General features: G+C 37.6%; 3 protein-coding genes, 1 non-coding gene and 1 pseudogene across 4 annotated transcripts; 4 read left to right on the top strand and 1 right to left on the bottom strand.

Moving 5' to 3' along the window:
* Window positions 1-1,047: 1,047 nt before the first annotated feature.
* On the top strand, window positions 1,048-3,750 carry LOC133706534 (endoglucanase 25-like; annotated as a pseudogene).
* A 3,768-nt stretch (window positions 3,751-7,518) lies between these two features.
* Window positions 7,519-11,503, top strand: LOC133745290 (uncharacterized). The gene is made up of 6 exons (XM_062173347.1): window positions 7,519-8,394; window positions 8,802-9,007; window positions 9,434-9,725; window positions 9,819-9,904; window positions 9,980-10,071; window positions 10,866-11,503. Exons 1-6 carry the CDS (start codon window positions 8,110-8,112, stop codon window positions 11,108-11,110), a joined length of 1,206 nt encoding a protein of 401 aa, XP_062029331.1. The 5' UTR covers window positions 7,519-8,109; the 3' UTR covers window positions 11,111-11,503.
* Window positions 11,504-12,009: 506 nt separating this feature from the next.
* LOC133706690 (kinesin-like protein NACK1) lies at window positions 12,010-17,119 on the top strand. Its single transcript, XM_062132234.1, has 15 exons — window positions 12,010-12,143; window positions 12,530-12,836; window positions 12,940-13,029; window positions 13,126-13,226; window positions 13,368-13,484; window positions 13,585-13,666; window positions 13,756-13,823; window positions 13,926-13,985; window positions 14,077-14,201; window positions 14,391-14,589; window positions 14,681-14,800; window positions 14,882-14,974; window positions 15,107-16,072; window positions 16,166-16,491; window positions 16,601-17,119. Exons 2-15 carry the CDS (start codon window positions 12,569-12,571, stop codon window positions 16,926-16,928), a joined length of 2,943 nt encoding a protein of 980 aa, XP_061988218.1. The 5' UTR covers window positions 12,010-12,143; window positions 12,530-12,568; the 3' UTR covers window positions 16,929-17,119.
* A 126-nt stretch (window positions 17,120-17,245) lies between these two features.
* On the bottom strand, window positions 17,246-17,319 carry TRNAV-AAC (transfer RNA valine (anticodon AAC)). The gene has a single exon. It is a non-coding gene; the product is annotated as a tRNA-Val (tRNA).
* Window positions 17,320-17,927: 608 nt separating this feature from the next.
* Window positions 17,928-21,110, top strand: LOC133706536 (3-oxoacyl-[acyl-carrier-protein] synthase I, chloroplastic-like). The gene is made up of 8 exons (XM_062132076.1): window positions 17,928-18,332; window positions 18,894-19,252; window positions 19,343-19,774; window positions 19,905-20,078; window positions 20,164-20,280; window positions 20,439-20,540; window positions 20,621-20,687; window positions 20,814-21,110. Exons 1-8 carry the CDS (start codon window positions 18,182-18,184, stop codon window positions 20,879-20,881), a joined length of 1,470 nt encoding a protein of 489 aa, XP_061988060.1. The 5' UTR covers window positions 17,928-18,181; the 3' UTR covers window positions 20,882-21,110.
* Window positions 21,111-26,641: the final 5,531 nt, after the last annotated feature.

The following is a 26,641-nucleotide window of genomic DNA, read 5'->3' as shown; positions in this document are numbered from 1 at the left end:
AATGACTCAGCTGAAAGACTAAAGACTAGGACTTGGAGACTTTGAGTCATAATTCATTGTTGATTAGGCTACATTTTCAGCCTAAATTGCATAGATTATATTAAAGGCGTGTGGCCTTCACGTTCCTTTGATTAGTTTACTCATTTCCTGTCATTATTTCATTACTTAAGTCCTATTTTCCCCTTTAATTAGTGTTAGTGTGTTGATCTGAGGAATTAGGTATACAGACGTATGAACTGAGCTGTATATATTAATCAACGCGTTTGGTGACCTCTGAGTCAGAGACCAAGTCACGGCCCATAGAATTTGATAGCTCATGGTTTGGAGATGTGAAACAACCTTAACTTCTGTACTTTTGCTGAGGAGTTCTGTACATCTGTACTGTTATTGCTTCAATCTTTAGCTCAAGTACTTTTCAGAAGAAGGGAAACTTCATTAGCTCAAAAATTGACCAAGAAAACAAAGGGAGGACTTTGGAAAACTTGTATATTTCTTGTGGAAACTGATTACTCTTTCATACAGTGAAGCCCAAAAAAAAAAAAACCACAGAAATGTTTTGTTTCCATCTTTGTTTACTATCTGTGTATATTCACATGACACAAAAGCCCTGTAATGAATTCCACTATGTTCAAAGAGCTATTGTTTTGGGCTTGTGAGTAAATATAATGACAAAAACCTGAAGAAAGAAACAGCTAGGAGTTAAGATGCCTGGTGTAAATAAACTGGAGCTCCTTTCCCACTTCATCCATTAGTTGAAATTGCCGGCCGAGAACTAAACTATATAGTTATAATTGAACGGGAAAGACTCCAAGAGAATGGGGAGCTATTCTCAAAGTTAGTAGAATTAGCATAAAACTCTTATATAATTCAAGTATCCCTTGTGCTCTTGATAACGTCGAAATATTTTGTTCTGAAGCCAGCATGTTCTGTTTTATCAAGGATGTTAACTGTCAATGAAAACCATAGTTGTCCTTCTTTTGAAAAAATGATTCCATTGTAAATAACAACAAAAAGTAAATGTATGCTATGAAATGGAACATTATGATCTCTTGGGTTCTATACAATTGACGAAGGAGACCTCATACACAAAACTAATACAGATTGAGAAGGGAAACACTTGAGCAGTGTCGTCTTCACAATAATGTCATCTTCACTAGGTTACCAGTCAACTGCAACAGACCAAGAATCCGTGATGTTTGTCCATACAGTTTCAGAGGCACGTCGTATGCTTCCTTCAGCAAGTCGCTGGAACTCTATAGAAATTGACTTCAATCTTGTTCCTCAATCTGGCATCGCCTATGATTCACTGCCTTCTAGTTACTCCAAGTCCTATGATTACGATATTGTTATTAGAGATAGAAAGATCTTCAAACGTTGTCTTTACATTTCTGCCTCAATAGTTAGTCTTATTGTAGCTCTAATTTTGCTGCTACGGTTTTTGCCTCACAAGCATCATCACCATGGTCCTTCAAAGAATCTGACACTTGCATTGAACCAAGCTCTAACCTTCTTCGATGCTCAAAAATGTAATCTACCATCACCATTATACAGTATCTTACTAGGAGCAATTACATATAAGATAATTGTCATAATTTTTTTTTTACCTGATTAACTCATTCTAGAATTCCATTTTCAGCTGGGACTTACCCCAAAAATAGTCCAATAAAATTTCGAGGGGATTCAGGATTGCAAGATGGGATTTGACCAGTAACCACGCAAATCTTGTGGGCGGTTTCTATGATTCTGGAAACAACATGAAGTTCAGTTTCTCTACAGCTTATACCATGACCTTGTTAAGTTGGACTGTGATTGAATACCACCAAAAGTATGCTGATATCAGTGAGCTTGACCATGTCAAGGATATAATCAAATGGGGCAGTGATTATTTGCTCAAAGTCTTCGTTCCTCCAAATGCAACTTCAGATACCACATTGTATTCTCAGGCAAGCCTTATGATTCATGAACATCAATTTTGTATCACAATCTTTTCTCGTGAATACGATAGTATGGGACTATAGTGAGAGTGCTCTTTACTTATTTCAGATTGGAAGTGCAAACAGTGATGGCACGACTCCTAGTGATATAAACTGCTGGGAAAGACCTGAAGACATGGATTATCAGAGACCTGTTTCAATTTGTGATAGCACAGCTACCGATTTAGCAGGGGAAATTGTTGCAGCATTATCTGCTGCTTCATTAGTATTTAAAGACGACGACAGTGTTTACTCAGGAGAATTAGTGAAAGCAGCTGGGGAGCTATTTGAGAGTGCAACTAAAGACCCTAATAATCAAGGAACTTACACCAGGGTTGAAACTTGTGGAGGAGAATCTAGAGACTTTTATAACTCATCTGGTTATAAAGATGAATTAGTTTGGGGAGGAACTTGGTTATTTTTTGCTACTGGTGACATTTCATATCTGCAATATGCCACAGACAAGTTTCAGGCTGCAGTTGATGATGAAACAAGTTCTGATAAATGGATATTCGATTGGAACAACAAGCTTACTGCTAACATGGTACAGTACTTTACTAATTGCAATGAATCATTCTTGAGTTTACGTGCATTAATTAATATTCTACTTTGATCAGTTGAATTTAGATACAATAACTAGTTGGTACATATTGTAGGTGTTGCTAACGCGTCTTCAATTCTTTCATGATCTTGGCTACCCGTATGAAGCTTCTTTAAAGGCATCATCCAACATGACTGGCTCGCTTATGTGTTCTTATGTTTCTCGTCGAGTCTTCAGCATGACACCAGGTATGTATCAAATCAAGTACAATCAATGATTTTGGTGCATGTATTGATGCAATCCAAGACTACTGGCATGCCTTAAAATTTACTACATACAATAGGTGGGTTGGTCATCCAAAGGCCTGATTATGGGGCACCTCTCCAGTTTGCTGCAACAGCATCTTTCCTTAGTAAATTGTACAGCGACTACCTTGATCTTCTGCGTAGTTCTGGTGGCAGTTGCAGCACTGGTGAATTTACCGTAGAAATGCTGCAGAATTTCTCCTTGTCTCAGGCAAGTATTACATATAATGCTAGATAATGCAGGTTCAAACTGCAAGTTGAAATGCAATTGAGTCTTATTTTGCTTGTTTATTTTGTTTTTAGGTGAATTACATTCTAGGAGATAACCCAATGAATATGAGCTACATTGTGGGCTTCGGGGACAAGTTTCCGAGCCAAGTACACCATAGAAGTGCATCAATCCCTTGGGATGGTCAACATTACTCGTGTAAAGATGGATATAAATGGCGAGACTCTAAGGATCCAAATCCGAATGTGCTGTTGGGAGCCATGGTAGGAGGACCAGACCAGTTTGACAAATTTATAGATGAGAGGGACAAGCAAGAGTTCACTGAGCCTAGATTAACAAGCAATGCTGGTTTAGTTGCAGCTCTCATTGCACTTCATGATCCTCCTCATACTAAGAAGAGCAAGAAGAGAGGCAATTATGATCCCACTAAATTGGGCATAGACCAGATGGGTATTTTTGATAAGATTCACTAATTACTGACTACTACCCCCTAGCCCATTAACGAATAAGAGAAGCCCTGGTAAACTTGTTAGGAAAACAATAACAATGACTTGGGAATGTTGTATAGTTTTTGTGTGGATAATGAATCATTCATTGTAGCAAAGATACATAAACTTGCATCTTCTTATCAACTTTTTACTTTTTGTTTGTTTCAATATGAAATTATGTGACAACTAATAAATGACATGACTTAACGTATCATTTTACTTTTATTATTAATAATTTTTAATTAAATTTAACTCTCTGCATTTGTACATCTAATTACTAATGCAAGAAAGATTGTCGACTTGGTCCCTTTTGATCCTTTGAATGTCTCACTGGTGATGCAAATCATCCTTCGATGCTTTTGGAATATGCTATTTGGACAAGACTCAGAACTCCATCTACACCAAACCAAGGAGGTAGTGGTTACTACTTACTGCCACTGTGGTTTGGCATTGTCTCCAACAAAAATATAGAAACCTATGAAATATATATATATATATATACACACACACACAGATCCTATCCAGAGCGGAGCTCCGCTTTGAAAATTAACGTGTGAAGTTCGAGTTTTTGGTCACTTTTCTGTTGCATATCCACATCTCGACCGTTCATTTTTTAGGTACTAGTGTATAGATCGTCTCTGCAAATTTTCAGCCAAAATGATGATCGCTAAGGCTTGATAATTTCCTTAAAGCTAGTACGGTTCAGGTTGACAGATTCAGTCCGTCCATTGGTTTAAGCGAGTTAGATATCTTAACGATCATCATTTTGGCTGAAAATTTGCAGGGATGATCTATACACTAGTACCTAAAAACTGAACGGTCGAGATGTGGATATGCGACCGAAAAGTGACCAAAAACTCGAACTTCACACATTAATTTTCAAAGCGGAGCTCCGCTCTGGATAGAGTCTGTATATATATAGATCCTATCCAGACCCTATACCTAAAAACTGAACGATCGAGATGTGGATATGCGACCGAAAAGTGACCCAAAACTCGAACTTCACACGTTAATTTTCAAAGCGGAGCTCCGCTCTGGATAGAGTCTGTATATATAGAGCGGATCTATATATATATATATATATATATATATATATATATATATATATATATAGGGTCTGGATAGGATCTATATATATACAGACCCTATCCAGAGCGGAGCTCCGCTTTGAAAATTAACGTGTGAAGTTCGAGTTTTGGGTCACTTTTCAGTCGCATATCCACATCTCGATCGTTCAGTTTTTAGGTACTAGTGTATAAATGATCCCTGCAAATTTTCAGCCAAAATAATGATCGTTAAGGCATTGATAATTGCTTTAAAGCTAGTACGGTTCAGGTTGACAGATTCAATCCGTCCATTGGTTTAAGCGAGTTAGATACCTTAACGATCATCAATTTGGCTGAAAATTTGCAGAGATGATCTATACAGTAGTACCTAAAAATTGAACGATCAAGATGTAGATATGCAACCGAAAAGTGACCGAAAACTCGAACTTTACACGTTAGTTTTAAAGTGGAGCTCCGCTCTGGATAAAATATCTCTCTATATATATATACATATATTACCTACATCTACTCATATGTCATGCATTTTGGGTTCTTTTTTTTTTTTTTTGGGTCATGATCTTTATTTTGTGTTCAAACTTCAAAGTAGATAAGAATTGGGCATAGTCCACTTCATTGTCGTCCTATGGGAGTCATCAATCCTATTGCTACCTCTCTACCACTAACTTAAAATCCCTTGGCCCTCCACTTTAATTGATTAAGATTTGGGACATTTCACATGTAATTTTCTCTCTTTTTTTCCCAGGCCAAACAGATCATAAGGCCAGGACAAAACCCAAATGGGAGTGGGGAAATTTTGGCATAACAAGTAAATGAAAAGAATGGAAACATTTCTACTCATGTTGGTTTCGTGTAAATGCGATTGAGTGTATTGGACTGGATTAAAACAACGGATTAAAATGATTGTTTAAATCCGGAATCTAATTTACTTAATTAACACGAAAAACATCATTCGATTTGATGTACACAGATAAAAAACGATTATTACAATTCATTATCAAAAAATAATTCAACTAAAAAACAAAATGAAAACACAAACTCACATCTAAAACATAGCCAAGCATTTTTGTCTCTTCGTAATAAGCAAAGGGTATTAAGAATTGAGAAGGAAAATTAATTAAGTTATCCAATTAGATGATCGACCATCTGTGTTTTTAAGGTTTTGCGTGTAGCAGAAATTGGCAAAGCCAAAATGGTGTTTTCTGGGTGGAAGGTCCACACGGTTTTAGAATGAGGTTGGTGATGAAGATATACTAATATTGTTGCACATCTTAATTATAATTAATTTATCAAACAGTTTTTAGAAAAGCAGTTGCACAAGATTGAATAAGGGTCTTCTTTTGCCGGCTCTTATTTTTATTTTCTGCGTTTAAAGAGTCATCATACAAATGAATATCTGCTAAATATATGGTTCAATTCATTTCCACAATTTAGAATGAACTTTTTTATTTCACTTTGCCAAAAGCTCTTGTTGCTCAAAGTTGACAGAGTCTAAATCAACCATTGGAAATTGAATGGTCGAGATTGCCAGCCGACCAAGTATTTGATAGAATGAACTATAAGAGGCTATTATAGATCTTATTCTTATAGCCAGATATTTGGTAAAGCAAAGCATCAAAACTTTTACATAATCTAAGTATTAATTCCCTGTACTTAGTAGGAATTCACAACTTTGCTTGTGAGTTGTGATGACATGACAGATTTTCATTTATGCACTCATGGGAAAAAGAGGAAGACAATATCCCCTATTCCTATTCTACTCGGGAATATACCAACACTTGCAGTGCTATCACAATGTTGTGGGATCAAATCGTTTGAGAGTTACATATGCGTAGATGAAAATAAAGAAGATAAGACAACAACACATTATATTTAAGAATTTCAACGCCAGAAATTAATTCTAACACCATCATAAAATATAATAAAAAATGATCGAATTTATATTAAAATTCGGTACACTAAGTTGGAAACAAGGGTGGACACTTAGAGACTAATTCAAGAATCATTTTAGGGCAATAGTCTTCTAATAAGTGAGATAAGTTTATTTGAAATAGGGTATTCTAAATTAAAATCTCATCCAACAAGACTATTGGAGTTTGGAGATATAAGTAGTTAATCCATCATTACAGGGTAGAACAGTTTCAAAAATGTCATAAATATTTTGAACTCTTTCAACCTCTTACCAAACTTGAGAAGAAAATTCATGACCACTTCAAATCCTTCACTCAAACCAGCCTAATTATTCAAAACTAAAATTGGAATTACCATAATACATTTGACTTTGTACAAAAATTTACACTAACACCATCGTTTACTAATAATGTTGACCTGGTCAGTAATTGACTAAAAAAATTATACTTAATTACCGGAAGAGGATTCAGAGCACCGACGTGCACTTGCACTAACATGAATAGATGGTTAGATTGCATTAAATAAACCTTTTGTCTTTTAAAAATAAGGTTGATAATAAATATTAAGGGTTGAGATTATTTTATAAGTGTTGGGTTATTTACACCGTCGGTGCATTGAATAATTGCTGTTAATTACCTGAAAATCGTTGGATTTATACTCAAATCTAATTTAACACAATTTTGTTACTCAATTACTGCACAAGTTAACATTATTATAACCGTAAAAATTTCTGGTGATAAAATTAATTAAATTCATGAAAAAGAAATGTGTCAGAGTGTTGGCAGGTAGTTCTCTCCTTGATTAAACATGTGCACGTCCGGCCAGCTACTCCTTCTGTGTCTCGTGCCAATTACATTTTCCATTTTTACCTCACTGTAAATTTTGCAAAAATCCCACCTTCACAGCTAACCCACCAATCACAAATCACCAACCAAGCTAGCAACTACTTCACAATTCATATCACCTATTCTCTTCCCCCAAACTCTTTTAATATTTTTCCTTTAACACCCACAAAAACAAATTCACTCACAAAATAAATAATAATTATTATCTATCTTCGTCTCCATTTATAATACTCACTCTGGTTCAAGCTCCCAGCTTTCCTTGACGCTTTGTTTCTTCCTTCACACAAATCCCATTCGGCTCTTGTTTATTACGCACTGCTCTGTAACTCTGTTCATCACCCTTGTAAATTTCCGATCCAAAGTTTCAGTCTTTTTTTCTGGGTTTGTTTGATCTGATCACTTGGGTACAATCCTCGATTCAATTTTGGATTTTGAAGATAGAATTTGGGTTTGCTCTGCTGGTTTTGGTTAACCCAGAAAGGGAAAGATAGTAATTTGCTCTTTCCTTTTATAAAACTTTGACAAAGCTTAAAAACCTCAACCTCACTGAGCTCTCTGTACCTTTTCATTTGTTTTCTGAGTTGGGTTTTTTATCCATTTCTCTAACTTGGGGAAATCAGATAAGTAAAGAAAAGGGTATAGGGTATTTGTTGGTTTCTTGCTTAGTGATTGCAATTTCCTCTGTTTTTGTGGTTACAAAAACGGAGGTGTTGGTTCTGATTTTCTCGAGCTTAAAGTTTTGAGCTTTGGAAAATGTTGAGTACAAGATTACAGTTTGGAAATGTTAGTGGAGAGGACAGGTTTGACATTGCTGGGAAAGCAAGGAAGAGATACAATCAGCAGCAAAAGCAGGCCAGGAAAGCAAAGAATGATGCAAACCAGAGCCCCAAAGAGAGCAAAGTTGTGGTTTCTGAGATCAAAGAGACTCAAAATTCAATTGCAAAGCCTTGTTCTGATCCCACTTTAACGCCAAGGAGTAATCTTGACAGGTTTTTGGAGTCTACTACGCCTTCAGTTCCAGCCCAGTATTTCTCTAAGGTTGATCATATGTTTATGCTTATTTGTTTTTCTTTATGTTTGGATGCTAATTATGTGTGTGAATGTTGACAAAAATGAATTTTGTTATTGGGTTGTTGAAATTTGAGAAAATAATAGGATGCAATCACCAAAGCCGTGATCAAATGAGTACATGTAGGACTATGGTGTAGAGAGTGTGAATTTTTGGTAGTGGACTATCGGAGTTTTGGTAGTGGACTATGGTTTCGATGACTTCTGGCTTGCGAAAATGATGAAATACACTTGCTAGTACAATTGTTTTGTCATCTGGAAGAATATGGCCAAAATTTTGTTACTTTTCTATTAGATGTGTTTCTATTAATAAAGCGTTACTGATTTGTGGTGTCGCTGAACGATTGTTTGTTTGAACATTGTGGTTTTGGGTGCAGACGACAATGAGAACTTGTGATGCGGAGTGTCAGCCTTACTTCGCTTTGAATGATCTTTGGGAATCGTTTAGGGAATGGAGTGCTTATGGAGCAGGAGTACCATTAGTCCTTAACAAAAGTGATTCTGTTATTCAATATTATGTTCCTTATTTATCCGGTATCCAATTATATGGCGAATCTGCTGTGAAGTCAAGTGCAAAGCAAAGGTATTGAAACCTGTCTGTTTGGATTTATACATTTTGAATGCCAGAATTATGTGATATGTAACTTCTTTAAAAATACCCACAATACCCATGAACAAACTTTGTCTGAAATAAAGTGCATTTTCATTCTTTATTACATGCAGAATCATGGTGCTGCACTGTCATTTACAACATTTACTGCTTGCAACTTTGTGTTGATTATGGTCTGCTTCATTTTTACAGAATCTCATTGTCTTGAATTTGTGCCTGTTTTTATTCATCTCTCCCATTCTTCTGCTATCTTTTTATTCTATGTCTATCTCTTTTCTGGAAGGATTTTCCTCATGAACTTTTGTCGTACATAGGCCTATATGATTCTTTAGAATCTAGATCCCTGTGTGGTATGGTTTATTGGCACGTAACTGGATTTTGACTTTGGCATTTGAGTAGGCAAGTTGGTGAGGACAATGATGATGACGACATTTTGGATTCAAGTAGTGATGCAAGCAGTGACTATGAAATTGAAAACCACATGAAGACTACTAGGGAGCAGCAGCATATTCTTCACCAATTAAACAATGAAGTTTCTAGTAGAATGGACGGGTTGTCCATAGGTGATGAACACCCCATATTGCAAGAAGGCTTTTCTAGTGATGATGGAGAAGCTGGGACTTCTCAAGGCTTGCTTTTTGAGTATCTTGAGCGGGATGCTCCATATGGCCGTGAACCATTGGCTGACAAGGCTAGTTTTTTTTTTCTTCTTAGTATAGTACATTTTTGGTCTGAACTCTGCATCAGCTACCTTATTTTTGTTTTGATGTTGCGATTTTGACAGATATCAGACCTTGCACGCAAGTACCCTAGGTTGAAAATATTGAGAAGTTGCGACTTACTGCGAGGCAGTTGGATGTCAGTAGCTTGGTAAGAAAAACTTGATCTGTATTACTATATTGCCAAATATGGACCAAAATTCATCTGCCCAGGTTGAATTTGTAGGTATCCCATATATCGAATACCTATGGGTCCAACGTTGAAAGATTTGGATGCTTGCTTTCTGACATATCATTCTCTTTCAACACCCATGAAAGGTAATTGCTAATTTTCAATAGTCAGTATTTGTGGTGTTTTTCCAACATTTTTTTTTCTTAACGATAAATTACTTTCAAATCACTGGATAATCTCACCCTCATAAACTTTTGTCCTTATTGAGCTCAGCTTTAGCCCATGTCATCTTCTTTTCTAAAACACATTGTTGATGCAAAAAGCATGCCATACTGGCTATTTACCAGAAAGAAACTTTCTCAAGTATATCACCCTTGGTACTACTCTTGCAACAAAATGAGTGGAAATTGAAATGAAGTTTTCATGCATCTTGGTGGTATACTGTTACTAGATATCTAGGCATTGCTTTTGTTTGGCACACCAGCAACTGCTTGATAAATAACCAGTGGATACATGTCCATTTGAGTTTTATTTACCGTCAGTTATGGTCACTTCTGTGTACTTGTACAACTTTGATTGAAGCATTGCATTACCAACCACTGGCAGGGTGGTGAGGGTGTCTAGTTGGGGTGGGGAAAAGTTTAGTATTTTCTTTTGTTATGGCCTGAGGTAGGCTTCCATGTTCATTCATGTGTTGTAATGCTTGGCAAAATTTACAGCCTTGGTAATCATTTCTGAGAGTTACTAATATAGGAAGTATACGTAATAGTGGGTGTGGTATGTTTTTATTTAAGGCTGGCATTGCTCACCAAGTGTAGATGCCTCATCTCTCACCTAGTAGATCATTAGTGCCATTTTTAGACACATTCTGCTATGATTGAGACATCGATGACATTTATTTTGTCTTGCCATTCCTAAGATAGATTTTCCTTCTGCGCAGGTAGTGGAAGTGACCAAGCTCCAGTGATGGTGTATCCCAGTGTGATGGATGGTGTCCCAAAGATTTCGTTACGTATTTTTGGATTGGCTTCGTATAAGCTCAAAGGATCCTTGTGGGCACAAAATGGAATAGAGTGTCAACTGGCTGATTCCCTGATGCAAGCTGCGGACAACTGGCTTAGCCTGCTTCAGGTCAATCACCCTGACTTCCGGTTCTTCGCTTCACATGGCATGTACTGCAGGTGAAAGCAAATCAACAGTTGTTTCATTGATGCAACTATGCTTACCTTCATCGACGACAATGCTGAAGAAGTAACTGGTGGATTTTGATGGAATGCCCTCGAGAGGGGTCTTTCAAATGTCAACTTACAGAAATAGAAGATGAAAAATGGGCAAAAGAGAAGGGAAACAAGAAAAAAAGAAACAGTGAAAAAATCTTAGGCTTGGAGGAAGCAGAATAAGGTTTTAAAAAGGCCCAATATAGATGAGAATATGATGTGAGTGGTGTATGACACAGTGCAAAACAACTCTAGAATATGATCCTCAAGGTTTGTAATGCCTTATTTGTCAGACATCAATATTTCCATATATTATATGTTTATATCATAAGAAAACAGAAAAAAGGAAATTACTTTATCATTATGGGGTGCTTTTTCTTCAGTCTTCATGAAATGTTTAAAATTTTGTGCTGTTTCAAGTCAAACTCGCTTCATATTGCATCAAAAGATTGTTAACTTGGATAAAACAGTAACTTTCGATTTACTTCCTTAAATAGTAACTTAAAATAACCCAAATTTGGGCGCTCTTTTTATCTGAAAAGGAACCCAAACCCAGAATTGAAGGGCCAGGTTGTCTCAATAATTGAGAGTCTTTGTTGCTTTTTGTCCTCTTGTGCTGGAAGAAATGAATACAAAAATAAATAAAACCGTTAAGACCCAAAACTCGGTCTGACTCGCCGCGTCGACTCAGCCAAAACGTTATGGAGTAACCGCAAATCCAGAAATAAATAAATAAATAAAGCCAAAAAAAAAAAAACCAGCAAGAAAAAAATAAAAAAGGAAAAACTAGCCGTTGGGGGAAGCCCCAAATTTCAAAACTTGATAATAATAAGGTCTGATATAGATCCAGGCCAAATAGCTTTTCATCATTTCTCTCTCAACTCTCTCTCCCCTTCTTCTTCTTCTTCAAATTCGAATCGCAAATTCAAACGCTCCCTCGATTTCTGCAAATTGGTTCTGAAGTTTCTTTCTTCCCCTAGGTCGGCGGGCTTAGTACTCCGGTGAGTTCTCTCCTTTTCGTTCTAATCGTATCGATTTTCAGTTTGGTGTAGGAAAAATCAAATCTTTGTTGTTCCGAAATTATACAGAATTGGAAAGTTTTTTAAATTCTGAGTGAATCTGCTTCTAGACTAAACTTTTGTTTTCTATAAATTCTTGTAAATCTGATCAGATGATCTAGTCTCCGTATATCTTGGGCATGTGAAAATTGATGCTTTAAATCTGAATTTTGTTTACTACATTTCTAAATATAGAATTTTATATATTTCAAGGCGGGCTAAATTTTTGAAATTTGTGTTTGGGGTTCAGTTTATTTAGTTCTAATTGTACTTCTCACTATCAGATTGGTCCATGATTGACTTTAACAGTGACTGTTTTGGATTGACAGGCCCAAAATTTGGTGCTGTTTTTTGGAAATTGAGAAAAGATGACGGTCAGAACTCCTGGAACCCCAGCTTCAAAAATTGACAAGACACCAGTGACAACTCCAGCTTCGAAAATCGAGAGGACACCAGTGTCAACTCCAGGAGGGCCGAGAGCAAAGGAAGAGAAGATTGTTGTGACCGTGCGTTTGAGGCCTCTGAGCAAAAGGGAGCAATTGGCAAAAGACCAAGTTGCATGGGAATGCATCGATGATAACACCATTGTATCGAAACCTGTGGACCGCTCAACTCAACAGGCCTCATTTACATTTGGTATGTAAAAACACTTGCCTGTGTCTCTTGTGATGGTTCCTTCCTGTTATTATCATTATGATTGTGTAGATTATTAGTTCATTGGATTGTGTTTTTATGGCAGATAAAGTTTTCGGTCCAAATAGTATAACCGACACTGTATATGAGGAAGGAGTGAAGAATGTAGCCTTGTCTTCTTTGATGGGCATCAATGGTATGTAGCGGTTATCCTTTGATTATTATGCTAGTGTTTCTTTTGTAATTTTTTATACCTGAATTGAACTATAATTTTTCTTTTGTGGCAATGCAGCTACTATATTTGCTTATGGACAAACTAGCAGTGGGAAGACGTACACAATGCGAGGAATAACAGAGAAAGCTGTCATTGATATCTACAACCATATAATGAATGTGAGCTTATTATTTATTTGCAATGATATATGTATGGCTGTGAAGCTTGATGAAAAACATGTGTACTTAAGAACTTGTGAAAGTCATTGAAGAGATTGTAGCTTCAAAACTAATCTGGGTGCTCTTATCGTGTGGCTGCAGACTCCAGAGAGAGATTTTAGAATAAAAATCTCCGGACTTGAAATATACAATGAGAATGTCAAGGACCTGTTAAATGCTGAATCTGGTCGTAATCTAAAGCTTCTAGATGATCCAGAGGTACTATATTAGCATTTTATTTGCTTTTCCAATGAGATTTTGAATGAATGTCTTCCTCCTTTGACCTTCGCTTAAGTTCTAGTATTTTCCTGAAACACAGAAAGGTACTGTGGTTGAGAAACTGGTGGAGGAAACTGCAAGCAATGATCAGCACTTGAGACACTTAATCAGCATTTGTGAAGGTAAATCCTTGGACCCTTTGACTTGAGTCAGATTGTTTCATCTCCCAATCTTTTTGAATAGAAAGTAATGCATTTCCTTGTTTGTGTAGCTCAAAGACAAGTTGGTGAAACAGCTTTAAATGATAATAGCTCACGGTCACATCAGATAATAAGGCTGGTTAGTTCATTGATCATAGTATCTTTGATGTTCCTTATTAGATCACAGATTTTACTTTTGTTCTACAACTAAGAGATTGCAACCATATTGTTTCTCCTACAGACAATTGAAAGTACACTCCGTGAAAATTCAGATTGCGTGAGATCTTTTGTTGCAAGCCTGGTAAAGATAAAACAAAAACTTGTCCTGCAATAACCAAGTTGATTTGGTTATTCCTTTCTTGTTAATAACTTTCAACATCAACCTTCTGCAGAACTTTGTAGATCTGGCTGGAAGTGAACGAGCTTCACAGACACATACAGATGGTGCTAGGCTAAGGGAAGGTTGCCATATCAACCTTAGCCTGATGACACTTACAACTGTTATCAGAAAGCTCAGGTCAGAATCTATAGTTCTATATATCTCATATTTTGCTATTCCATGAGCTAAACAGAAGAATGGTAAATGAGATTTCTGATTGAACACCCAACCATTGGCTATCTAATGAGCCTAAGGAGATCATGTTATTGAGATATAACCTTATAGTCAGTTTTTCCCGTATTTCTGTTGATTGTATTGTTTCTGCAGTGTTGGAAAAAGAAGTGGCCATATACCCTACAGAGACTCAAAGCTCACTCGCATATTGCAGCATTCTCTTGGTGGGAATGCACGCACTGCTATCATATGTACCTTGAGTCCAGCAATGAGTCATCTTGAACAATCTCGGAATACTCTTTACTTTGCCACCAGGGCAAAGGAAGTCACAAATAATGCACGCGTGAACATGGTAATTATTTGTCGCTCATCAGAATCTTCCGGTTTCAATTTTACCTAATGAGAATCCAAAGTGAATATATCTATTTAAATGCTTTTGCTAGGTTGTTTCGGACAAGCAACTAGTGAAACATTTGCAGAAGGAAGTAGCTAGGCTGGAAGCAGAGCTGCGCACCCCTGCCACCCCAGATCCATCGAGTGAAAAAGATTTGAAAATTCAGCAGGTAATAAACTGCCACTAAAGGTGGTCTTACATTCTTTTCTTTTTCATGTATTATAAATGTAACATTTATGGTTATCGCCAGATGGAAATGGAAATTGAAGAATTGAAACGCCAGAGAGATATTGCTCAATCTCAAGTAATTGAACTACGCCAAAAGCTCAAGGAGGATCCGCAGGTCTATATTCCATTCTTCCTTCAAAAAAAAATTCCATTCTTCCTTTCTCTCTCCCTATTCCCCTTCCTCCCCCCAATATAATTAGAAACTAAACTGACAAATTCTAAATTTCTTATTGTATATCAACTTCAGGTTTCAAATCCATTGGAATTACCCCATCCTTCAGTGACTTCAGTGAAGAAATGTCTCTCCTACACTGGTGTTCTATCAACAAAACTTGATGGCAAGGAGCTAGGCCGTGGTGATAAAGCAAGAAATATAAAGTTGAGGCAGTCTATGAGGCAATCATCAGCTGCTCCTTTTACACTAATGCACGAAATCCGCAAACTTGAGCACCTGCAAGAGCAGCTAGGAGATGAAGCAAATCGAGCCCTGGAAGTATTACAAAAGGAGGTGGCTTGTCATAGACTAGGCAACCAAGATGCAGCTGAAACAATTGCTAACCTGCAAGCAGAAATAAGAGAAATGCAGTCAGTAAGATCAGTGCCAAAAGATGTTGATGTTGGAACTGTGGTTGCTACCAACAAGAGTGTCAGTGCTAATCTAAAGGAGGAGATCACAAGACTTCATTCACAGGGCACCACTATTGCAAATCTTGAGGAACAGCTTGAAAGTGTTCAGAAGTCTATAGATAAATTGGTGATGTCTCTTCCTAGCAATTTTGAACAATGCAATAATGAAGCATTCACCAAGTCTAAGAAGGAGTCCAAAAAGAAAAAGTTATCACCTTTAGCTTCAAGCAACGCTGCCAACCTGCCAAATTTTATCAGATCACCTTGCTCACCTCTATCAGCTTCTCGTCAAATTGTAGAGTCTGATGAAATTGAAAATAGAGTTCCTGAACATGATGATACTTTGTTCAGTGATACCCAACCAGAGTCTGATAAGGGGACTCCCACAAAGAGTGAAGATTGTGGAGATGTTTCGTCAAAGGAAAACACTCCATATAGGCCTTCTAGTTCTGTAAACATGAAGAAAATGCAGAAGATGTTCCAAAATGCAGCAGAAGAGAATGTAAGAAGCATAAGAACATATGTAACAGAGCTCAAAGAGCGGGTGGCCAAACTGCAGTACCAAAAGCAACTTCTAGTCTGCCAGGTATGTCAGCATTCCTTCTGGGTATGATATGCATGTTTTTTATGTTAACCTTTTGAAGAAATCTCATTGCATATCATATTGTTATGTTTCTAGGTTTTGGAGCTGGAAGCAAACGAAGCAGCTGGGTATGATATGGAGAATGATGAAATCACATGCGAGCCAGAGGAGCCCCAGGTCCCATGGCAGATAACTTTCAAGGATCAAAGGCAGCAAATCATTGAGTTATGGGATTTGTGCTATGTCTCTATCATCCATAGGACACAGTTTTATTTGTTATTCAAGGGAGATCCAGCTGATCAAATCTATATGGAAGTGGAGCTCAGGCGATTGACATGGTTGCAAGAGCATCTGGCAGAACTTGGTAATGCTAGCCCTGCTCCTCATGTGGGAGACGAGCCAGCAGTCTCTTTGTCATCAAGGTTCGATATCTTTCTCTTCTCTTTTACGTGGGAACTTGTCGATGTGTAATACCTTCATTAGCTTGTGGTGCAAGATTTTAAAAGTGTCCTGCATTTTTCTTTCATGCAGTATCCGAGCACTAAGGCGTGAAAGGGAGTTCCTTGCCAAGAGGGTAACCTCACGTTTGAGCGCAGAGGAGAGAGATGCATTGTACATCAAATGGGATGTTCCACTCGAAGGGAAGCAGAGGAGGATGCAGTTTGTGAATAAGCTCTGGACTGACCCTCATGATGCCAAGCATATACAGGAGAGTGCTGAGATAGTTGCAAAGCTTGTTGGTTTCTGCGAAAGCGGCAACATGCCAAAGGAGATGTTTGAGCTGAATTTTGCACTTCCATCTGATAGGAGGCCATGGATAATGGGATGGAACCCAATTTCAAACCTTCTTAACATGTGAGAGAGAGTACATTTTGTTGTAAAGTACTTCACATTCTTTAGATTGCTGTACATGTAAATTGATTTTCGAGTTTTCCTACGAAATGCTCTCCTTCATTGTCTGTGCTGTGACTCACTGATCACACTGTGTGCATGGTGATGATTTGGAACTCATTAGTTTACATTTTCACATCTCAATAAAGAATTGATTCATTTCTTAAACATCAGTCTCAATACCTCGCAAGCTCTCTATCTCTCTTTTTTATCATTTTGTAGTAAAGCCAAGATATGAGAGGGAAAAGGGGGAAAAAAAAAGTGCAAAATTGAAAAGGAAAGACGTGGCTTCGCCCGGGTTCGAACCGGAGACCTTCAGTGTGTTAGACTGACGTGATAACCAACTACACCACGAAACCATTTGGCATATAGGGACCTGAATAGCTATATAAAGTATATAATAACATGAGAAAATATGACCCAGATCGAGACTTGGACAGCTGGACGCTGGATTTTTTTTGACTTTTAGGGAAAAGGCCCATGAAAGAAAAGAAAATTGACGACCAAGCAACAACGCTACAATGGTTGCTGGATCTAGTAAACTTTGAATTGGCTTTTGTATCAATGATTATAGAGGTGTGAGATAGCTCTTAGATATCTAGGGATTTTCCAATAGGGTTTTATTCGGAAAATGTTTTCGGAAAATGTTTCGATAAAATCATAAACCTCAGTAGCTATATTCCTTGTATAGAATTGATCATATAATTAATATCTTCTTTAGTAATGTCGGCTGAAGTCTCGAGTTTAAATATTTGTCAAAAATTGCTCCGTGCAATGATAATTAGATTTAGGAGGCGGCATTATGGCACGAAACGCACATTGTTGCATTGTAATAAACCACCACAAGAACAGGTAAGCATTAAAATGCAGAGGCATCCAAAGGACCATGCCCCATTTAATTATGTGGGAATTCAAAGTGGTTGTTTGTGGTAGTTAAGCGGCTAAAAAGGAAATGAAACACAACATCTTTTGCTTTCATCGCCCAAACCACAACTTTGTTCCCCAAAACTGACTAATCATACCAATGAGATTATGGCGGACTTCCCAACCCCATTTGATCAAAACCCAACAATCAAAACAAAACCATTTCTTTGTTAGCTCCTTGTCTTCTAATAAAGCCCTCCCTCACTTTGCTTGTATATCTATTAACCCCCTCATCACGTTTTCAACAAGTATAGAAACTGTTGAAGAGGAAGCAGAGAAGGACCAAGAGGGTTGATCATGGCTGCTGCTTCTTTTTGTTCTTCCGGTGTTCTGTTCGGAGCAAGAGAGAATGGAGCTTTTCTGGCACAGTTTGATGGCCTTAGGCAAGTGGAGAAAATGCATATGCCTTTAGCTCCCACCAAGCCACAAGGGCTTGTTTCTACTTCAGGTACTTAGCTAAATTAGTGCGTAGGAAAAAAACATGGATCAACATGACATTGATGGTCTAGTTTATGAGTTCATATGCTTTTTGTATACCGAAGTTCTCCTAAATGAGTTGTTAATGTTGGAAAGCAGCAGCTAATTTGAAATATGCTTACTTGCTATACTATGTGAATACATACCCTTTCTCTTTTATGGTTGTGCTAGTAGTACTATATGTAGCATGATGTGTTCTTAACTGTGAATCTGGAATTCTGGATATACAAACAGGAATCGCTTCGTCGGTGTTAACCTATAACATGCAAGTAGAAAAGGAACATTTTTTTTCCATATAATTAAGGTTGAGACTTTAAGCTACATAGAGCTAGGCCCTGTGTTACAGTATATAATGTGAATCGGTTATGCATTGGATGCTTTAACTTCTAAATATAAGTGTCTGTATAATAAAGACTTTTCGGTTCAAATTGTCGTCTTTGTGATTTCCGGGGGCCTTACATTCGGTTAAGGATGAGGGGAGTGATTTTGACTCAATTGGGTTTTCAGTTCTAATTTAGTTTTCCATCCTCAGAACCAAAATGCAGAACAATCAAGGCCATGGCATCCCCTGCTGTTTCTGCTCCCAAAAGAGAAACGGACCCCAAAAAAAGAACTGTAATAACAGGGCAGGGTCTAGTCTCAGTTTTTGGAAGTGACATTGATACTTTCTACAATAGACTCCTGCAGGGAGAGAGTGGGATCACTCTAATTGACAGATTTGATGCTTCAAGCTACTCAGTTAGATTCGCGGGACAGATTCGTGATTTCTCTTCTACAGGCTACATTGATGGGAAGAATGATCGCCGTCTTGATGATTGCTGGAGATATGGTATAGTAGCCGGCAAAAAGGCCCTTAAAGATGCCAACCTTGGACCTGAAGCCCTTGAATCTGTGAGTCACATTCATTTCATGTTGTCATTTTTCACACATTGCGACATTGAGCGCTTCACCTAATTGATTTGTGATATATATGTTTAACAGTTGGACAAAACAAGGATTGGAGTGATAGTTGGGACAGGTATGGGAGGCTTAACAGCTTTCAGCGCCGGAGTGGAGTCTCTTGTTCAAAAGGGTTACAAGAAGATTAGTCCATTTTTCATTCCTTACTCCATTACCAACATGGGGTCAGCATTGTTAGCAATAGACACCGGGTTAATGGGACCAAATTACTCCATCTCTACCGCTTGTGCCACTGCAAATTACTGCTTCTATGCAGCTGCAAATCACATTAGAAGAGGTGAAGCAGATATCATGGTAGTTGGAGGGACTGAAGCTGCAGTCATGCCTGTAGGTGTTGGAGGTTTCATTGCTTGCCGGGCCTTGTCTCAGAGAAATGATGAACCCCACAGAGCTTCAAGACCATGGGACAAAAATCGTGATGGTTTCGTTATGGGAGAAGGCGCTGGTGTTCTGGTAATTCAAAAACATCATACATTATTTTTCTCTAATGTGACTTCATGTACTTTAGTCCCGACATGTGAAATACATAACATTGTATCTGATATGTATTTCACCTTGGCTTTTTTATTGTTTCTTGTACTAGATTATGGAGAGCTTGGAGAGTGCATTGAAAAGAGGAGCACCTATAATTGCTGAGTACTTGGGAGGCGCTGTAACTTGTGATGCTCATCACATGACAGATCCTAGATCAGATGGACTTGGAGTGTCATCTTGCATAACCAAAAGTTTAGAAGATGCTGGGGTTTCCCCTGAAGAGGTAACAGCACTTGTCGAATTCTAAAGAAGCATGTCATTTATGGCTATTCTAGATTCTGATTTAATGTGACATTTATATTTCACAGGTGAACTATGTGAATGCTCATGCAACATCCACACTAGCAGGAGATTTGGCCGAGTTTAATGCCATCAAAAAGGTCTTTGGGAAGAACACATCCGAGATGAAGATCAATGGAACCAAGGAAAGGCACCCGAATGTCATTCACATATTTACTCTTAAAAGGATTTGTTTCTATTTGAACACTAATTTTTTACACTTAAAAACTGAGGTTCCTTAATATTCAAACTTATCATGCAAAAATAGTGCATTATAATGATCTTCTTATTTTTCTTGTTGCAGTCCATGATTGGACATGGTCTTGGGGCTGCTGGTGGATTGGAAGCCATAGCAACCATCAAAGCAATCAACACTGGCTGGCTTCACCCAACAATTAATCAAGATGTATTGACTTTAGTTCATTTCAAATACTAAGAGTGGTATCTATAATCTATTCAAATTTGTCTAATGCTTTTGGTTTACAGGACTTGGAGCCTGCTGTTACAATTGACACCGTCCCAAACGTGAAGAAGAAGCATGAGGTTAATGTTGGTAAGTACTTTTAAACACTCTCATCAAGATACCTAGATTAAATATACAAGAGAAGCTGTAAATGTGAATCTCCAAGCATTAAAATATCCACTGTTTTCTTGACTGACCAAAATCTTCAACTTGCAGCCATCTCAAACTCATTCGGCTTTGGAGGGCACAATTCTGTGGTGGTCTTTGCCCCTTACAACCCCTAAACAGCATTCAAGCCATGAAGTAAAGCAGTAATTTCCCATCACCTTTTCTCTAATTAGAACCTCATTGATTCTGGGATGTTCCATTTTCTCTGAAGCATACTAGAGGCTATGTCAGTATGAGAATCAAGTGCACTGTGAGGAGTCCAAAAGCCCATGTAGCCCTTTTCACCATGTGCATTTTATCTCATCATGATGATCTTTGATGAGACCGGATTTTTTTTTTTTTTTTCCATTGAATAATACATAACATCCATTTTCTTTGTGTTTCTTGTCCAATATTTGGGCATATTTTCTGATTATCAATGCAGCTGAATTTTGTATTAGACAGTTACAAACATCATGGGCTCATTGTAGAAACAATTGTGGGCTTAAATAAAGCCCTTGTTCTTATTGGGCTCTGATAATGAACTAGATGTTTGTCTAAAGACTAAAATTTTCTTGATCTTTCCTTCATACTTTCACTTCTTTCAAGGACCGGTATTAGATACAACATTTTTCCGATACTTCTTTTAGTAGGTTTTACCTGAAGTTTTCGTATAATTTTCATCGATATTTGATATTTCTGCATTTTAACGCTTGTGATATTTCACTAAAATCAATGTCAATGTGCCTTACCATTCAGATTGAAATACCAACATTTTTCCTTCGTACTCTGTTGAGAGCAATTTAAGTTGGTCCTTATCCTTATTAGTTAGATTCCATTTGAAGTTTGTTTATTTCCTCCATAACAGCAAATGTTATTTCAATTCTGCAGTCCATGAAATGATGAAATGACCAACGTCAGAGCTGAAGTTATACGTTACCTCCTTAAATATATATGCATTAAAACTTCCAGAACTGACTTGCATAAGTAGTTTTGAGGCATAATATTCTCTACAACTGGTTGTTGCAATATGACTCTTATGTTTTCTACAATTATATATATCTACTACCTCAATCACTGAAATTTAGGTCAACAATAACAAATCTATAATGTATAGAGTATAGACAATAACACAATCATTTTCTTAGAACAAGAAATTTACCTCCTTTCATAGAACGATTAAGAAAGACAATATTCATGAAAGTGATCTGGGAACTAAACACGTACAGCCTAAAAATGGACTTCAAGTCTTCAGGAAGACATACCATTTACTTTGACTCAAATCATGAACACTAAATTCAGTCAGTATAATTATTCCTTTCTAACAAAAAAAAGATCCCCATGGCTCTAGTGTACAGCCATCATTGAGTAATGGGTTTGTTGCCTTTTACTTTTCTCTACAGATGGAATGTCACTCTCCAAGCTTATAGTTTAATGATACAGAAAGAAAGTTAATGCAGAAACAGCGCACAACTTGCTATAGACAAAGGTTTTGTTATTGATTTCACTCTAATTAAAAGTTCTAGCCAGGTGAAGTCTCTCCTCAGGTTCAATCTGTGGATCGTATTAGCCCCCTGATTAAATTAAGCGATCGAGCCTTTATGCCGACACTGAAAGCTCATTAGTAATTTTCCCACTTGCTTGGTGCTGATTACTGTTGTGGCTGGTGAATCAGTGAATGTGATCAACACCTATAAGCACATGGACTAGATGTTGACCCCCTCTATTCATCTCTATATATATTAGTATAAGTATGGCTGCCTATTAGGTTTAATTATCTAGCTAGCCTTGTTAGTTGTAATTAATAGGCAGAGGGGATTATTTAATCCTTCATTTTCTGGTTTTAAAAAACAGTTCATAGTCCTAGTGCCCTTGAAGTTGAAGCATCATAAGCTTTAGTATAATGGGCATAATGACTTTGTTTTAAGAGTTTAAGAATATGCCTCTTGACAGATTCTCAGTTTACTACAACAATTCTAAGCTATCTTGTCTCGTCTAACTTTCAATCATTGGTTTAAGTCATCCCTTTTTTTGCATATATATGAACCAATTCAGTATGCAGTGGAGATTATCTTATCTGCAGAAGATAAGAAAATATTCCAGGTTCCAAGTGTTCTTCAAGCAATTTGAAAGGGCCTCATATTAAAACTATGATATTATAGATTCCTTTAATTTCCTTCATGGATATTTTAACAAGAAGAAAGCCCAGAAAATGAAGCATAATCTGCTTGCAGCTTCACTAGGATTTATTTTATTAAATAACAATTTGAGTAGTTGAAGACTATATCCTATACTAAGAAATCCTCATAATGACCAATGCTCCATAATAACTTGGATCTTTTGAACACTATATGTCTATATATAGTACAAAGTTCCTGAAAGCTCGTATTTTTGCTGAGCATGATAGTAAGGAAACAATAGATGACCCTACTAAGCTCATCATCCATGGCAATCAAGGTTAATATTGATTTTGTATCATACAATTCAATAAAATTCTTCTCAGCTCTATAAAATGTGCCCATTAGTCATTTCTCACCTCTGCAAATACTGCCAAACTCACTTTCAAAAATCAAAACCAGACATAAACAGGAACCAATATTTTTTTGCTTTCTTATAACAAAGAAGAGAAAAGTAAATGACATGCAGATTGAACTGGAGGATATGGCCGGGCAATCAAGAATTTAAGAATTGCAGAAAATAAGATGAGCAGATTTTTTTTCTATTTTTCTTTTTTGGAATAAGAGCTAGGTGAGCACCTGTTCGTGTTCTGTCTATGTCATCAATCTTCATTTGACCATAATATTGGGAATTAACATGGTTCAACAACTCATCATGTTTCATCTTCACACTGTTGGTAGGTAAGCCAACACTTGAACTCTTCCACCTCCTTCAATAAACAAACAAACCTTGAAATGGGCATGTTTAGGTACCAATATAAATAGCAGCTAATTTGGATTACACTCAAAGTGCTTTGATTAAGTATCCCATGTTTCAGAAAAAGCATAATTAAGCTGAAGAATTAAAATCAGCTTCCTGGGCATGCTTGTGAGATCTTCTGCTAACATCACTAATGGTACAGATTTTCTTAAGATCTCAGCTTTGGATTTAATCCAAAATTACCATAATCTCTATTGGCATGGGGGAAAAAAATCAAGGAACTTTTTTGTTCTGTTGGCACTAGTAAGTGGAAGAATACAATTGTATATTCCAAAATTTCTGAAATTATGGTAGGCCTTGTAACCTAGCTAGTGCTTAAGTTTTATATACTTTTACAAGATTGGGTTTTAGATTATGAACCTCCTTAAAAAATTTCACCCTTTGGAACTCCAAATGGGTTTTTTCCTTTTCTGATTTTTCAATTGTTATAGATAAAGGCCTTTCCATCTGGGATAGGAAAATGCCATGAAGCTTATCAGTGAGTCTATTATGATATTCTGTAATGTAGGTGTCCATGGGACCTAATTCAAGCACTTAATTCATTCCCAATAGGTTTTGGATTGACCAATTAGAGAAGGGTAACATGAAACTTGACTTGATTATTGGGATATAATCATGGTTGACCAATCTTATAGTACTAACATGACATATTTTTCCAAATATATATTGGGAAGTTTTAATTAGGAGGAATCTTTGCTTGGTTAATTATTAAGTTTTATATGTCTGTTTATTTTCATTCATGGCGTTGCTTGATTAAACAAGTACGTACTCCTTAATTTGAACATATACCAACTTATGTTGTGGCTGCTTTAGACGCGTGCTTAATTGAGCTTTATGAGGAAGATTGCATATATGGAAGAGTATGAGATCATTTATCACTTTTAGATCAGATCAAAATGAGTTATGGAGGTGGATTTCTCAAAGTGTATAAATCAGAGGTGTAATACAAGTCGATCTCATAAAAGTATGAAGTAGTTAAGATGAACACATTGCTAATATCGATATCGTCTGATGATGGCTGAAACATACAATGTATTGGTATATATAACGTCGATGTTGAATATGCCATATCATCTGGAATAAACTCTCATGTATTACCTATTGAACAAAGCTGATGCTCCAATCACTTTCAAAATAATTTTAATGATTGCTTGATAGGGACAAAAGGGAAGGAGGAGTTAAGGTCCCAAATCCAAGTGTAAATAGTAAGAAAGCAAAATGGGGGTCTGGAAATTTCTGTTGAAGGAATATCGATTTAGTGTGCCTTATCAAACTAGGAGTAGCAATAGGAGAGAAGGTTCTAGATTTCCCAATCCTACACGGATTGGTATTCCTTGTAACATTAGAACTAGTACTTTGTAATCCCTATATATAGGGCTCCTATTCTCAATAATAATACACATCTCTCTCTACAATTCTCTCTCGAATCTATTTTACTTAAACACGTTATCAACACGAGTTCTAACCACAAAGCAAAAACCAAAAACCCGAAAACCTTTTTCACCAAAACTGCCGCAGCACCTAGCCCCTTGCTAGCCCGCCTGCTCCTGCAGCCCTCTCGGTCTGCCTACCTGCGTGCCTACTGCCCCAGCAGCCCCTAGCCCGTGCTAGCCAAGCCTTCGCTGCAGCCTGCTCCTTGCGCGCCCAGCGCTACGCGCCCCTGCGCTCCGTGCTGCCCGCCTACGCGCTCGTGCGTCTGCAGCCCCGCATCGCTGCACTGCTGCTCCTGCAGCTCTGCCGCACATCTGCTGTTCCTGCAGCACCTACGCGCCCCTGCGCACGCATCCCTACTGCCCCTGCAGCACCAACGCACACCGACTGCACCTTTCCTCTTTCCTGTGCACGTCCGTCTGTTTGCAGGCTCCGAAACATCTAGTTCGGAACCTCGGATCAAAATATTTTCTTCATCAAAGTTGTTCATCTCTGTCTCTTCCATCTGACCTCCGAATTTCAGCCTTATCGGAGTTATTTTGAGACCAGTACAACAATCAAAGTGAAAACTGTTCAGAAGAGAATTTGCTCCGAATTTCAACAAGCTTGACCTTATAAACATTCGCTGCACGCCTCTACTCGGATTGCTTCGCTCCATCACGCCTGCATCGACACGCGCGTGATCCAAATACAAGTAAGTATTCAAGAGTAAGTTTTGAAGTTCCTATAATTCAAATATTTCTTCTTTTCTCGGGGACTTGAAAACCTCCCTTCTTCTACATCCCACCTTTCTTATAACGTGGGTTCGATTCTTGAAAAGCGGAATCGTGGGGATTCACGCAATTAACGAACTAAGAGCGTTCGTAAGACTTCGGACTAAGAGCGTCCGTAAGCATCGATTTAACGAACTAAGAGCGTTCGTATGCTACGGACTAAGAGCATTCGTGAGCATCTATTTTGACCATTCAAACATCATTGTTTCGGTCTAATCCAATTGTTCTTGGAAATCGATTTCTTGGTAGCATAGCTCGGAAATCTTATTTATATTAGTTTTCGTGGAAGCATTGACTCCGAAACTAACTTGTTCTTGTTTCATCTTTCACGATGTCAAACATGAACAAACTCGATTTTGTTCCATTGGATTATGCAGGCAAAAGGTACTTAATTTGGGTCACTGATGTCGAGGTCCACCTTATTGCCCGTGATTTATTGCATACAATCCAAGAGCTTTGTCCTATAGAAACAGCTCCAGACCCTCAAACTGAGAAAGATAATTCCAAGGCACTTGCCTTCATGAAACGTCACATGGATAGTGACCTACAGTTTGAGTTCATAAATGAGGATAGCGCCATAAAGCTTTGGCATGCGCGTCGCGAACGATATGGCAATGTTCGTGACTCCATACTTCCGAATACAGAAGCAGAATGGAAAGATATTCGCTTCTCTGAATTTGACACTGTCATGCAATTTTATTCGGAAGCTCTCAGCATCAGAGCAATGATGCGTCTTTGTGGAAAAACAATCACAGA

Source organism: Rosa rugosa, chromosome 4, assembly GCF_958449725.1.
Source record: "Rosa rugosa chromosome 4, drRosRugo1.1, whole genome shotgun sequence".
Lineage (NCBI taxonomy): Eukaryota > Viridiplantae > Streptophyta > Magnoliopsida > Rosales > Rosaceae > Rosa > Rosa rugosa.
This window is presented reverse-complemented; position numbering and strand designations above follow the sequence as displayed.